The 12513-nt window shown below is 33.5% G+C and overlaps 1 protein-coding gene and 1 non-coding gene across 3 annotated transcripts; both read right to left on the bottom strand.

The window, feature by feature from the left end:
* Window positions 1-2204: 2204 nt before the first annotated feature.
* Window positions 2205-6636, bottom strand: LOC149420414 (transcription factor 15). 2 transcript variants are annotated; one of them, XM_089636130.1, is made up of 4 exons: window positions 6327-6636; window positions 5125-5258; window positions 3749-3846; window positions 2205-2474 (listed from the first exon to the last, which is right to left on the bottom strand). In XM_089636130.1, exons 1-4 carry the CDS (start codon window positions 6533-6535, stop codon window positions 2412-2414), a joined length of 504 nt encoding a protein of 167 aa, XP_089492256.1. In that variant the 5' UTR covers window positions 6536-6636; the 3' UTR covers window positions 2205-2411. The 2 variants fall into 2 exon arrangements, with proteins under 2 accessions (XP_089492256.1, XP_089492257.1); XM_089636131.1 differs by having other exon boundaries at window positions 5125-5255.
* Window positions 6637-11908: 5272 nt separating this feature from the next.
* TRNAD-GUC (transfer RNA aspartic acid (anticodon GUC)) lies at window positions 11909-11980 on the bottom strand. Its single transcript has one exon. It is a non-coding gene; the product is annotated as a tRNA-Asp (tRNA).
* Between the last annotated feature and the right edge of the window lie 533 nt (window positions 11981-12513).

Below are 12513 nucleotides of genomic sequence, written 5' to 3'. Positions count from 1 at the left end.
TTTACCCCAAAAATGTAGGTGTCCCAGAAATAATCACTCACACAATAGTAATGGTATCATAAAACTTAATTAGCGTAGGTCATAAATGTACTTTTCCACATAATGTTAAATCATGAAAACTTTTTTTCAATGAATAAAAGTAAACAACTGAATATTTTAGACACTAAAATAAATCGTCCCTCTTATACATACACATTCACGATACGCTGCGTCGGAATTGAAGAGGGTGACCACACATTAGTTTGGTAGGGCCAGGAGTGTTGTATATTTTTGTAGTGTTATGTATGTGTAGTGTATGATATATTAAAAAAAAATTGAAGGGCATAAGGCAACTTTACATATATTTAAAAAAAAATTGAAGGGCATAAGGCAACTTTACATTCACTGCACCAATGACGAGTCTGAACTTGTTTTTTTCGGTGGGGCATAGTGTTTTTGCAAACATGACACCGCCGCTACGATGTTTGTCTTTTTGAGTTAACTGGTAGGGGAATATCTGAGACGAAATGTCGACCACAAAGTCTGAGAGGATGATCACTATTCTGCCGAACTCTTGGCACTGTCTCTGCTTTGAGGTATTTCTGCAGAATTTGTCGAATCACTTCTATTTGTTAAGTATTATATCTCTTTACCGCTGAATATTGAAAGGAACTGATGGCACACTTTGTTACACCTCTTCTGTTGACCACTGAGAATGGCACACCTCTGAGAATTTGTGGACAAAGCACAAAATTTTTGTTGAGATTCTCTAAAGAAAAGTCTACTAATGAATAATCTAACCACCACACCGTTTACCGAAGGGGTAAGCAGAGCGGATGGACGGTTAAAAAACCCGGTCTTAGCACACTCTTCTTGCTTCATTCACATTCATACTTAAACCCTCTGTAATTTTGACTCTTGGCATGGCCTGATATGGTTCGCTTGATCGTGCAATGTCTTTCTCCGATGTCTCCGACTTCTACCATTTTCATTCGCTTCACATAATATTCCCCTAACACTCCATTGAATGTCTGTGTTACACTCCTTTCTTCGTTTATTCCTACTACATGCCCAAACCATATTAGTGTCTTTTTCTTTATCTTGCTCATAAGTTGGTGTCAACAATATTTCAACAATCTCACACGTTAAGCTAGTTTTTCTGTCCCTTACTGAGTTAGAGGAATATAAGACTATAAATCATCGTCAAATATGAACAGTAGTACCAACACTAGCAATCAACATGAAAGTTTTGGAAGCTTTGAGGTGGGGCATGGCAGAAATTAGGTTGAGAAACACTTTTTCATTTCAGAGTGATATATACTCTAAAAATTTCTCTTTTAAATTCCTATGCATAAATTGAAGATGTCCTCTGACTCGGTTTGCCAATTTCCTGACTTAAGACCTTTATCCGGTCATCAAACATCAATCAAACGCTATCAGGTCAGTGTCAACTTACCCTCAAGGATCCGACCAACTATAATAGCAGATCAGTGAAATCATGACTTCTTCAAGTTCAAGTGCACTGCAATTTGCAGTGTATAGAGCTAGGTTTTAGAAGTTTTGAACGCATTTCAATAATGTCCCAAGTAAAGCGTTGACATTATAGAAACCTGTCAATTATTTCAAATATAATTTTCAATATTATATTTTGATTTGAGATGTGTACATATTTACCTGTCTTAATATTACCTGTCTTCTAAGGGCTAGTGAAAGACCATGATTCTGAATCTAAGAGTTTCATGAAATTACTTTAGCTGTCTTTAGTGACCAGATCTGAATAGCTAGGTATTTCCCAACCTTCTTATTCCCAATTCCCTCTCCACTCCTTTCAGCCCCACAACAAATCGCATTTGGGGATAATAATAATTTATTTTTTCTAAATTTAATTTCTAGCATAATAAAATTTAATTCTACACATAATGAAATACACAAAATATTTTGCAAAAAAAAATAAAAAAAGAATAAATTTAAAAAAAAATCAGGTTGTGGTGATGAGGGAAAACTCTTTCAAGAACCCAGTGGCGTAGCTATAGATTTCACATGGGAGAGATTTCGATGAGAATCTCACTGGCTCCGAAAAATCCGGAGCAGTTAGGACTCTTGCACAGTATTAATTACAAAATATATACATTAAAATTTCCCTCTCAGAATGGATTAATGGCAACATAAAATAAGAAGTATACCATATTAATTTATTGAAACTACAAATTAAAAATAGAGTATTTTACAACAGTAAATAAATTTATATAAGTATACATATTATTTATATTAGTATCTACCTATTATTAGCGATTTCTAAAGAGAATGGGTATTTTAGTTCCATGGGGATTTCCAACTGCCAGTTAACAAGAGAAGCATTGATTTCATAAACAATCTTTTTCTTATAAATCTTATAATAAATAATGGTGGTTAGTGCTATTTCAATGTAAAAACTAATAAAAAGAAACGTCTTCTATGACGCTGCTGATTGGCTGATTACTCGCAGGAAGGGATTTCTGAAATAAAACAGACAATTTATTTAAAAAAAACTGTACAGGGTGGTTAAAAGAGTGGACACCGCACAGGTGGTGAACAGAGATAAACGTGAATATCTTTATCCAGACTGTCCACACAAGCCATTCCCAACTACCAAATAAATGCCATCAAGAGGGCAAAATAAAGTGTATATAAACTCCACACAGGTTATTATGTCATCTTTGGGGATGCGGTGTGGATGGTGTTTTTGGGGAGAGGAAGCAGTGCACTTCGGTCTTGAAGAGACCCATATTGCATGAGGGAGGAAACACATCAAATTGTTGCCGAACTGTTGAATTAAGGCGATGCACTACGTAGTAATGCAAAATCATGTGTTTTTCGTTTGAAAATTTGGTCGCCTAGAAATGTTTCAGATGCGTTAAATAAATACCGCGAGTATAATACATCTTGGCCTTTGAAACGATTGATTATTTTCTTCATAAGTCTTTTTTATAAGCCCAGAAAAAAATAATTTAAAAGGCCTATGAAAACTTTAAAGTTCAAAATTTCCTACTTACGAACCCATTTTCGGTTATAGTTTTATTGTATAATGTGGCAAATTAAGTTATTTATAAAATGATCGGAAAACATTTAAATATTTATGCCTGAACATCCACAAAATAAAATAAAAGGCACTTTTTGGCATTAAAATACCAAGTCCAAGGACACCATTCCTACCTGACACCTGTGCTCCAAAGATTGCAATCCGTTTGTTAAGATAGGGAAACCTATCAAACGGACCGCACGTATTGGTACAGAAACGAGGGTTTTTTTTTCAAGTTTTTTGGTCCTCCAGACCAAAGGTGGCTGCTAAATTTAAATTATTAAAAAATCTTCTCATGCGTCGCACGAGTCTTGATTAATGCTAATGAAATGTAAAAAAAACTTTGAGATTCTTCACGTAAAAGTTGAAAAAAAAGTGTGGAGTAGTTACAAAACATTTTTAATTAAAATTGTGCCCTCTATGACTCTTCTTGTTTAGTGTGTAGCCACTCGAGCGATTGGTGTCATTTGTATATATATACATTTACCATATTATTTAATTAATACCACTCCTAAAAATATTCATATGGAACATAATATAAAATTGCTTACTCCGGTTTAAAGCCAATGACCTAGATTTCAAAGTTTATCTCATATTTTTAGGTTCTATAAATGTGGCACATTATGGCAAGCTCAAAACGTTTTTGTAAACTTCGCATAATATGCCAAAAATTGCTGGAGTGGGTAGCCTTTAGTGAAGTTAGTAAATTACCTCTTTCTTCATAGAAGACCAGCAGAAGGTGCAGACCTGACTCCTGGTTCCTCCTTGTTCACATCTTTTCCACTGCATACACGGTTGGTCACCGATACCTTGAAGAATTAATTCAAAATTTTTGTAAGGTTTTGGTATAAACGAAACCTATTGTACTATTGTAGTTTGGAATATATCTGTAAATAAATTAGTGGTTCTTCGAAAGTCAAATGTAACCTCACAAGATAAATATATTTTTTTTTAAATTGTGAAATCGGTGCTGCCATAGTAATGAAATTATTTATAAATTGCGTTTACTGCTCTACACTCTACATCTACATAGTTGAATGACATGTTTTGTTCGCTTCATCTTGGGTTTACATTTTTACACTCTACATCTACATAGTTGAATGACATGTTTTGTTCGCTTCATCTTGGGTTTACATTTCTACACTCTACATCTACATAGTTGAATGACATGTTTTGTTCGCTTCATCTTGGGTGTCCAGCTCTACACTCTACATCTACATAGTTGAATTACATGTTTTGTTCGCTTCGTCTTGGGTTTACAGCTCTACACTCTACATCTATACATATAGAGGATTGACATGTTTTGTTCGCTTCATCTTGGGTTTACATTTCTACACTCTACATCTACATAGTTGAATGACATGTTTTGTTCGCTTCATCTTGGGTTTACAGCTCTACACTCTACATCTACATAGTTGAATTACATGTTTTGTTCGCTTCATCTTGCGTTTTAATCTATAGAAAGATGAAGCGAACAAAACATGTAATTCAACTATGTAGATGTAGAGTGTAGAGCTGTAAACCAAAGATGAAGCGAACAAAACATGTAATTCAACTATGTAGATGTAGAGTGTACACTCTAGATCTACATAGTTGAATGACATGTTTTGTTCGCTTCATCTTGGGTGTCCAGCTCTACACTCTACATCTACATAGTTGAATTACATGTTTTGTTCGCTTCGTCTTGGGTTTACAGCTCTACACTCTACATCTATATAGAGGATCGACATGTTTTGTTCGCTTCATCTTGGGTTTACATTTCTACACTCTACATCGACATAGTTGAATGACATGTTTTGTTCGCTTCATCTTGGGTTTACAGCTCTACACTCTACATCTACATAGTTAAATGACATGTTTTGTTCGCTTCGTCTTTAGTTTACAGCTCTACACTCTACATCTACATAGTTAAATGACATGTTGTGTTCGCTTCATCTTGCGTTTTAATCTATAGAAAGATGAAATTTATTCAATTTTTGTTGTGAAAATGAGCTGTTTTATGGATGGTGTCGCAGTATCTCTATTTTGTTAATAACTCTGTTATTTGTCAGTTTTGTTACTAAATGTGTAAGAAGTTTGTTAAGTACCTGTGAGTAGCTGATTGGCCATGTGACTGATGTAGCTGCCCGCCAGGCGCAGTATCTCTATTTTGCTCAATTTTCTGTCTCGAGGCTCCGTGGGGATCAATGAACGAAGGACCGAGAAGGCCGTATTGACACTGCTGACAAATCAATTCATTACATAAATACCTACATCATACCTACCTATATTAATTTTTTTTAAATCTCAGGGCCTCTTGTGAGAGAGCTAATGTAAGAAAAATTCGAAAAAGCCTTCAAATTCAAATAAAATTCGAATAAGTTGATTTAAAACGTTCGATTTGCGTTTCGCGAGTCAAAAGAGCCCAAGCAACAGGTGACTGAAATTGAATGCACCCAATTGCCAACCCTACTGCAGTATGTAACGGAAGAAAACAAAGTCAAATTCGAATGATTTTTATAATAACAGATTGATGAAATTATACAGTGAATAAATAGATCACCAGTTATGGATCCGAACTTTTACCGTACCTACCTTCATTGTTAACTTAGAAAAATTAAGTTAATCATTCTTCAAAAAAGAATGTACCTATTAGCGTTTTGAAATTGTGTTTGATAGAATACAAATAAACGTGTTCAAAGTCTGGTCATTTGAGAGTATTTAATAAACTGGAACGAGGTGCAAATCGACTTGTAATTATTTAAATGAAAGAGCATTTGAACAATATGACATGTCAGTGGCTGAGTTAGCATCGCGTCTGGTTCCCACCAAGGCGTCTCGAGTTCCATTCCTCGGCTGGTACTGTTCAAGTCTTCCATCAACGAACGAATTGATAGGTATCCTGATAAACTTTTAGTAAAATACAAATGTTTTGTCACTATGTCAGAAAATGTATTCATAAAAATCCTAACATTTCGCATTTCGTCATTATTTATTATTAAGACAAACGAAGGTGCATGAACATGTGTTCTGATATTATTACGAATTTTCTAAAAGTTTATCAGAAAGCGGGCTTCAGTCCAGTTTTTAATTGAATTACCAATAATTTTGATGAGTTTTTTAATGCAAGAGCAGTACTTATTTTTATGACATGTACATATTTTAATTTCCATAACCTGTACCTAAAAGTGCGGCGGTCAGCTAAATATTTACCCAAATATGATCACTTCAACGCATCAGTGACATTTCTCTGCGTTTACAAAAGATTATTTGAAGATTATTCGTTCTCCATGCAAATAAATGAACCAACCTTTGAGTTCGGTCTCTCTCCCTGGCGTTGGCCTGGTACCTCTGTCTTCCGGTCGGCTCCAAACCTCCATAGCTGCAGGTGACATCGTCTTCCATCCCGACCATTTGCGGAAACATCACTGATATCTGACACTTGTCTTGACTTATCTGATTATTATTAACAACGTCCGCCAAATTCTCGAGCAGCGCGAAAGGCTGATAAGTTTCCATTTAAAATTTAAATATATTTTTCCATGAGCACTCTCAATTCTCCTGATAATTTACACTTTTTGGTTATTGCTAACTTATTTTTACTAAGTAGCCGATTTAGAGTCCTGAAAAGGATCCCTTACCAAATGAAACTGATCTCTATTCTCTATACCACGCATTACCTAAACTCACAAATGCAAGCACAACGTAATGACGACTCTGAACAACGCCGAGTGCAGTCCCGAATCAGTTAGAATTAATTTGAGAACAATCTTATTATATACAAATTCAGTCTGAGTATATTAGCGCTCGCAAAACTTGAAAAGTAGTTGACCGATTTCGCAGAAAATTTCAAAGTTTCAAAGCAATATGGAAGCCTTGCGTGGTCCACTAGTAATAATTAAACGTGTTTAGGATTTAAGAGAAAACATTTATTACAACGTGAGGATGGTGGATTACTTCTGGATTCTTATCACATTCTTATAAGATTTACTCTCATTTTTGTGAACAGTAGACCTTCAGCCTAAAAAGGTATGTTCATAATTTTCGCTTTTTTTATTATTCGGCCATGTGAACCTCACTGGGTTCTTACACGTGCTGAGGCCCCCATTTTCATGTTATATAAGATACAAACTATGTATGTAAATAAAATGAACTGCACTGAAATTAAATTAAAATAAACGAACTTAAATGAAATAAAATAAATGTACTAAGGTAATTTAATATTTGTATGTAGGTACCTACTCAAATACCTACCTACTTAATTATAAAGCATACATACATTTAACGTAAATTTTTTACATTTCATATAAGGAATTATACAATTTGTCCAAATAAGGACGAGTTGTTTCGGAGAATTTGAACAATTCATCAATTTTCAACATTCATTTTCGGGTTCTGTGAAAGTCCTATTCAAGTTCTGTTATTATATCATTATAGGCTAGTTGCTTGACAGAACTGAAATAATAACAGAACTTGAAAAAACCTTTCACAGAACTTGAAAATTCACGTTGAAATTTGATGAATTATTCAAATTCTCCGAAACAACCCGTCCTAAATGTCACCATCTCAATGAGCATTATTTTTTCAAACTTTCTTCGGGCTGGTAAGTACCTACCATAATATTGATTCTCGTAGCTCGTAGTAGGAACCACGATAATGCGAACTATGTCGGAATAAAAAAGTGGTATCCAACACGGCCACCATAATTAACCGGAACCGGAACGTGACAAACAATTTTACAGATAGATGAAATGCCAAATGGTCCATTCAAAATAGAACTTCGCTACGCACTCAAAATTACCAATTTCGGTTATTTGTGTGTCCTGCGTAACTCTGGTTCAATGAACTCTAATTTTGAATTAAAGAGTCATTTTAAGAATTGGGAGTGATTGTGTGAATAATTCAGACAAGCGATCAAGTAACTACCTACATAATGCAATTAAAGTTTTTTTGTTTATTGTGCCATTTTCAAATTTGAAATCGATTTTTTTTGTTATTTGTTTTTGGGGTGTTATGCCGTGTTGAGCTAACTCCTTATTTAGCCAACGTTTCGGACAGCATTGCAGTGTCCATCATCAGGGCAAATGTGTTATAACAAAAATACTTTTTGCCGTGAAAATCTTAAATCATATTTGAAATTGATTTGTTAAGAATTCAGCCTATCCCGTGATTTTCAAGGGTCAACGCTAGTAGTTGACGTTCGGAAAAAATAATAAATTTATTTTGAAAAATATTTAAATAGGTACCTATGCTCTCAGAAATTGCGAAAGAACTGTTTTATCATCTGGACTGAAAACAAAAACCAAACAAATCTCGGTTTTGAGCAATTGCATTTTTTAAATATCGTCTTTGCTTTACGATAATTATTCAGTAATTTCTTCTACGGTTTTCTAGAAATAACCAAAACAAATTCAATGCCTAAAAATCAGTAAAAATAAAAAAAAGACTTATCTTTGAAACTACTGAAAAGTAACATTCATAAGAAATGTGGCTTTTAATGTGGTTTTATCAGAACACAGTCGATATGTATTACAAAAATTGACTCTAAAAACAATACGGAACTTTTGATTTATCTTTTACCTCGATCTGTGTGATGGCATCCAAAAGTAATAAATAAATATCAGTATTACACGAATAAGAAATAGACATTTATTGAAAATCTGTGTTGGATACTGCTCTCAACAAAACAATTGCTACGGAAATGAATTTAAAAATAGTAATTGTAAGAATCTTCTACTTAGTCCGGGCCAGAATAATCTGAACGATTCATTTGTCAACGAATGTGTTGGATATCAAAACAAAGTCCTAACATAACGGAGAAGAAAGGCCGCCCTTGTTTCAATAAACAACTATACCATGATTTATTTATTACTTCGCTAATAGTCCCGTTTGCGTAGTGGGGCATTCCTCCATTTGAAAAGTTGTTATTACGACGCCAGAACTAAACCCGAAACCAAAATTATAGGAAAATCATGCATTTTACAAAATTAATATTTATGTGTTGTTCCAATGAAAAAAAATTGTGTATCATTTTCTTGCACTGAAGATGTTACGAACGATTAAAGAAACTACACTGAGAAAAATGAGTAGGTATTGCTAATTTATTTAAAATCTCTTCAAATTTATTTAAATACAAACGGCACAACATGTGCAATTATTAACATTAAATAGAAATATAGTTAAAAGTACAAGGTAAGTATACAGCATAATGTTAAAAGTATAATATAAGGTACCAAAAAAATAAGTTTTTTTTTAAATCACACCGTGGTATTAAGTGTAGAGGTTAAGTATAAAGTTAAGTAAAAAGTATACCTAATTTACGATGTAAAGTGTGAAGTTAAATATAAAGTTAAGTAAAAAGTATAATTTACGGTGTAAATTGTGAAGTTAAATTAATTATAATAATAAAACTGGTAATCCGGTTAAAAATGGGACTGCAGGTCGTTTTTTGAACTTTTTGTAAATTCCTAATATATCACGTGTTCATGATACTATATTTCAAGCTGGGACCAACCAAAATTTCATTAAAATCGGTTGGGCGGTTTCGGAGATTAGCGTGTACGAACACAGTGACACGTGATTTTTATAAATTAAGATTATTATTAAAAAATGTGGAAAAAAATCTTATGCGAGTTTATATTTAAAATTAAAATCTAGATACCGAGATTGATGAAATTTTGCACACTTGACCCACAAAACAAGAGGAAGGTCACTGTCTCCTACCATTTTAAAGCATAATTTTGATGCTTTTGATAAAATTTTGCACACATGACTTTCAAAACATGAGGAAAAAACTAAAAACTACTCCAGATCTGATTTCGAAAAACTCTGCTTAAAGCCCGCACAACGCCGGGAACTTCAGCTAGTCGTTTATAATTCGTACTTGAAGCTAATATTTGTAATATGAGCTCACAGTTAGGCCGGATAATATTTCTCTACTAACTGGGTAATTAAATTAGTTTATTAGAGATTCATGCAACAAATTATTAATTTGTAACTTTGCTACAAAAATTAATTAATTAATTACGTTAAACAATTAAATAGGTATGTGTATAGTAATATTATTTATCATAACTGACATGGAATTCTCACAGACTTCCAAAACTTTACGATAGATACTAAATAATAAATTAAAACAGTAATAATCATCACAGCGCGGTGTGAACTAAAATGGCTAACACATTTTTGGAGCATCAACTCAAAACACAAGGGGAAACTACTAAATACACCTCCCTACCCATTATATTATACATATTTGTCAGTATATCACTGTTTTCAGGGCTGCCATGCGGTTATGTTATGAACCGGTTGTTAAAATGAAATCGGTACGTGAACCGGTAGGTAAATCGAAAAAAATGCATTTTTGATGATGGCTAAAAATAACACTTTGAAAACTGTCTCAAATTTTTTAAATCCTCTACCATATTGGAAACCTTTTTTGGCCAGAAAAATATGCTCATTACTGTAATTCGGAGACGGGATCTTTGCTAACAGCTCAAGAAATAACCGTAAAACATTGATATAACCGTATTTAAATGTAAATATAAATATGTAACCCCTCTTTCTGTTTTTCACGCATTATTTTTGAGAGAGATGATGAAGTTAATACTGCAAAGCATAAATAAGCATTAAAATGAATCATCAACATTAAAAAGTGTTTTTTTCAACTTTGAGGATTTAAAAAAAAATCGCAAGTTGCGCCACAATACGAAGTATGTCAAAAAGTACAAATAAATAGTAGTATATCTGCGTGTAAGGATAGAATCGCCAATCTTATGATTCCAGAGATAGCCTCATTTTTAATGTCAGTGCCATACAATTTTTTCTTTAAAAAATGATAACTCCTTCATTTGTACACGCAATTGCTTCGTACGAAATTTTATAGCATAGTAGATAATAGATCAGCAGAATCCATTTCTATCCAAAAAATACCCTTGAAAATTCAAGTCTCTATGTCTATGAAAGGCGATTTTCAGCCCACTGTGGGGCGGAGGAAGGAATCCCTGTAAAAGGATATAGCGAAACGGTTCTAAAAACATTGACTTCGCGCCATTGACTGTAACAAATTAATAGAGGGTACAGAAGTCATTACTTGGGTTCTTGGGTAGGTACCAAACCAACTATCATTTAATGTGATGGATACATTATGTATCTGTATTATTTGGCACCGAAATCAATTTATTATAATCACCTTTTTTAATTGAAACAAATGATGATTTTATTTTATTTTTGACTGAGAATAGCGAAGACCTTTTTTAACTCTACCGTTTTGAAGTTTTTCAAACGTGAAATCTTCGTGCTTAATTGGACAATATTTTTACGCATTTTTTCAATATTATCGTACCTACCTGCCCAAAGAAAGTTTGAAAAAAGAATTATAATTGACAGATTGACGTTTCTTTGGAAATTTTTTTTTGTTTTTAATTTAAAAAAAAAGTTATATAATTAAGTGGGTATGTAACAAATCTTGATCAAAATCTCAAATGATTTCACACAATTTTATGCAGGCGAGGTCTGCTGTTCACAAAACTACTATATACGAGATACCAGACTATCGTTAGGCGCTTTATTGTACGTACCAAAGTAATATAATTATATTTTGTAGGTCTACCATAATTAGTTTCTCAAACGATAATCGATTCAACAGATGTTGCTCTGCTCTTATGAGTAATTGGACCGTAATAATCATTTTAACATACCGAAAGGATTTACGTCAGTGCGTAAACAACTACATGCATATTAAGAAATGTTGTAAAGATACATCGCATATGAGTTCAATACATAATAGATTATAAAAAAATAAAATAAAAAAATAGGTAAATGAAAAGCCAAAAGACATAATAGATTATAAAAAAAAAAAAAAAAAAATAGGTAAATGAAAAGCCAAAAGATCTCCCCGGCGGGGAATCGAACCCCGGTCTCCCGCGTGACAGGCGGGGATACTTACCACTATACTACCGAGGATATGTCAATATTCGTCAAAATGTGTAAATAAAACCAATACAGCCTTTTGTTTTTTAAGGGATGACGCAAAAAGTTTGATTCTAAGGCCTGAAATCAAATTTAATAATTTTTAAGAATACAAAATCAAATGCTTAATTTGTAGGGGAATGTTTTATTTGCCGTTTTTATTATAAAATATGGAATGTTAGACGAGGGGTTGGTAGACATCTATTGAGAAATAATACAACTAAAAGCAGGCAGCGCGGCCATGGTTTTACCGCAAAGGTTTGACCCTATGTTCATAGATGGCAATGAAGTCTTCAATCGGAGTTATAAATTATTTTCTTGGATATTTTTGTATTATTAATTTCAAGTAAAATAATTTATTGATTTCAGCGTTATTCAAACACACACCATGATGTATTTACCACTAAGAAATACATTTTGCAAGATCTTTCCATTTTAAGGAACATTCTTACGCAGGGCCGGCCCTGAGCCAAATGGTGCTTGGTGCGACTAAAATTTTGACACCCCTTGTCAAAATCAACAGACGC

The sequence above is a fragment of the Hesperophylax consimilis genome, chromosome 10 (assembly GCF_061612785.1).
Source record: "Hesperophylax consimilis isolate HC1 chromosome 10, BYU_Hcon_1.0, whole genome shotgun sequence".
NCBI classification, from domain to species: domain Eukaryota; kingdom Metazoa; phylum Arthropoda; class Insecta; order Trichoptera; family Limnephilidae; genus Hesperophylax; species Hesperophylax consimilis.
This window is presented reverse-complemented; position numbering and strand designations above follow the sequence as displayed.